The sequence below is a fragment of the Cyprinodon variegatus genome, unplaced genomic scaffold, assembly GCF_000732505.1.
Source record: "Cyprinodon variegatus isolate N-32 unplaced genomic scaffold, C_variegatus-1.0 Scaffold752, whole genome shotgun sequence".
NCBI classification, from domain to species: Eukaryota; Metazoa; Chordata; class Actinopteri; order Cyprinodontiformes; family Cyprinodontidae; genus Cyprinodon; species Cyprinodon variegatus.
In genome coordinates, this window is record NW_015151205.1 from 258,791 (window position 1) to 260,294 (window position 1,504).

Consider the following 1,504-nt stretch of genomic DNA (forward strand, 5'->3'; position numbering starts at 1 on the left):
CTATAGTCAGACCGGCATACCTATAGTCAGACCGGCATACCTATAGTCAGACCGGCATACCTATAGTCAGTTTTGTAGGAAAAATAGACTTTAAACTACCTCAACGGGCGTCTATCCCTTTAGTCATGTATAAACCAAACAGTTTAAGGTCAGATCGCCATACGCTTCAAAAAACACCAAAAAGTAAGTAATTAAATTGTTTTTCTGTACATAAATAAGGGAATTCACACCCGTTGAGGTAGTTTAAAGTCTATTCATACAAAACTTAAGGGATGAACTAAAGAGATAAACTAAAGAGATAAACTAAAGGGATAAAGCGGTATGCTGGTCTGATGGGGTATGCTGATCTGACAGAACACCGGCTTAAAACCAAACCATTATCAGGGATATGGGGAGAAATCTGTTCCATAATTAATGAAAGCAAATAACACAGGAAAAAAAAAGAAAATCAAAAACAAAATAGAATTTTGTAAAACTTCTCAATAAAAGTAAAGGTTCTGACAGTAATGTGAATGAATGATGAATGTTTATACGGTTTGCTACTGATCAGGGAGTGTTGCTGCTCTTTGCAGCAGACTGAATCAAAATCACTATTTAACAGACGTTCCCAGATCGGTTCCTGCTTTTAAAACGGTTCCGATGATTTCATGATGAATCCAGGAGACGAATCATTTAAAGGACATTTATCAGCTCTGGATCTTCCCTCTCTTTCTGCAGCATCTATGGATGTCCGCTGGCCAAGAAGAGGAAGACTCTGGACAAGCAAACACCGGAACCGGCGGCTAAGAGGAGGCCCTTCATCAGCCCCTGCCAGGGAGAGGAAGAGGAGGAGGCAACTGGAGCCTTCGGCAGTTATCAGAACGAAACTGTGGAGGTAGGACGGGAGAGAAAGGAGAGGGGAGAGGAGGAAGAGGAGGCGGCGGAGGAAGAGTTCTCTGAGGACAACGAGGATCCTGAGGAGGAAGAGGAGGAGGAGGAGGAAGAAGAAGAGGAAGGGATGCCACTGGAGAGAACAGAAATGAGAGGGGGAGATGAGCGGGAGGAGGAAGAGGAGGAGGAGGAAGAAGACGAAGAGGAGGAGGGGATGGATGAGGAGGACGGTGATGATGAGGAAGAGCCGGAGGATGAGGCAGAGGAGGAAGAGGAGGAGGAGGGGGAACGGAATCTGCTTCAAGGTGAGTTCTGGTGCCGGTTCTGGTTCTGTTCCGCCCCCCTGGTCCATAAGCTGAGCTGAAGCAAAATCATACTGAAGCGTTAAATAATTGAGTTTAAGTTTGCAATAATTTATTATAGTTGAGAAATATCCTACATGCCTGAGTCAAAGTTGAAGGGAAGTCAAATGTAAAATCATTCTGGCTTAAACATGTATATAAATATACTCTTTATATCGTCCCAAAATTTAGAAAATTTCAATTTAAAAAAAATCCTGTCTTAAAATCTGCGTTTTCTTTCATTATCTTCTGCAGGCCAGTTAGTTCTACGTCAGCCTGAACACCTAAATTCA

General features: G+C 42.9%; 1 protein-coding gene across 5 annotated transcripts in view; it reads left to right on the top strand.

Moving 5' to 3' along the window:
- Nucleotides 1-1,504, top strand: part of LOC107098173 (myelin transcription factor 1-like protein) — a 48,754-nt gene that overhangs the window by 19,543 nt on the left and 27,707 nt on the right. For all 5 annotated transcript variants that reach the window (XM_015395683.1, XM_015395682.1, XM_015395681.1 and 2 more), the window contains one exon: nt 718-1,175. In XM_015395683.1, the coding sequence (XP_015251169.1) occupies nt 718-1,175 (458 nt within the window). The remainder of the gene's footprint in view (nt 1-717; nt 1,176-1,504) is intronic.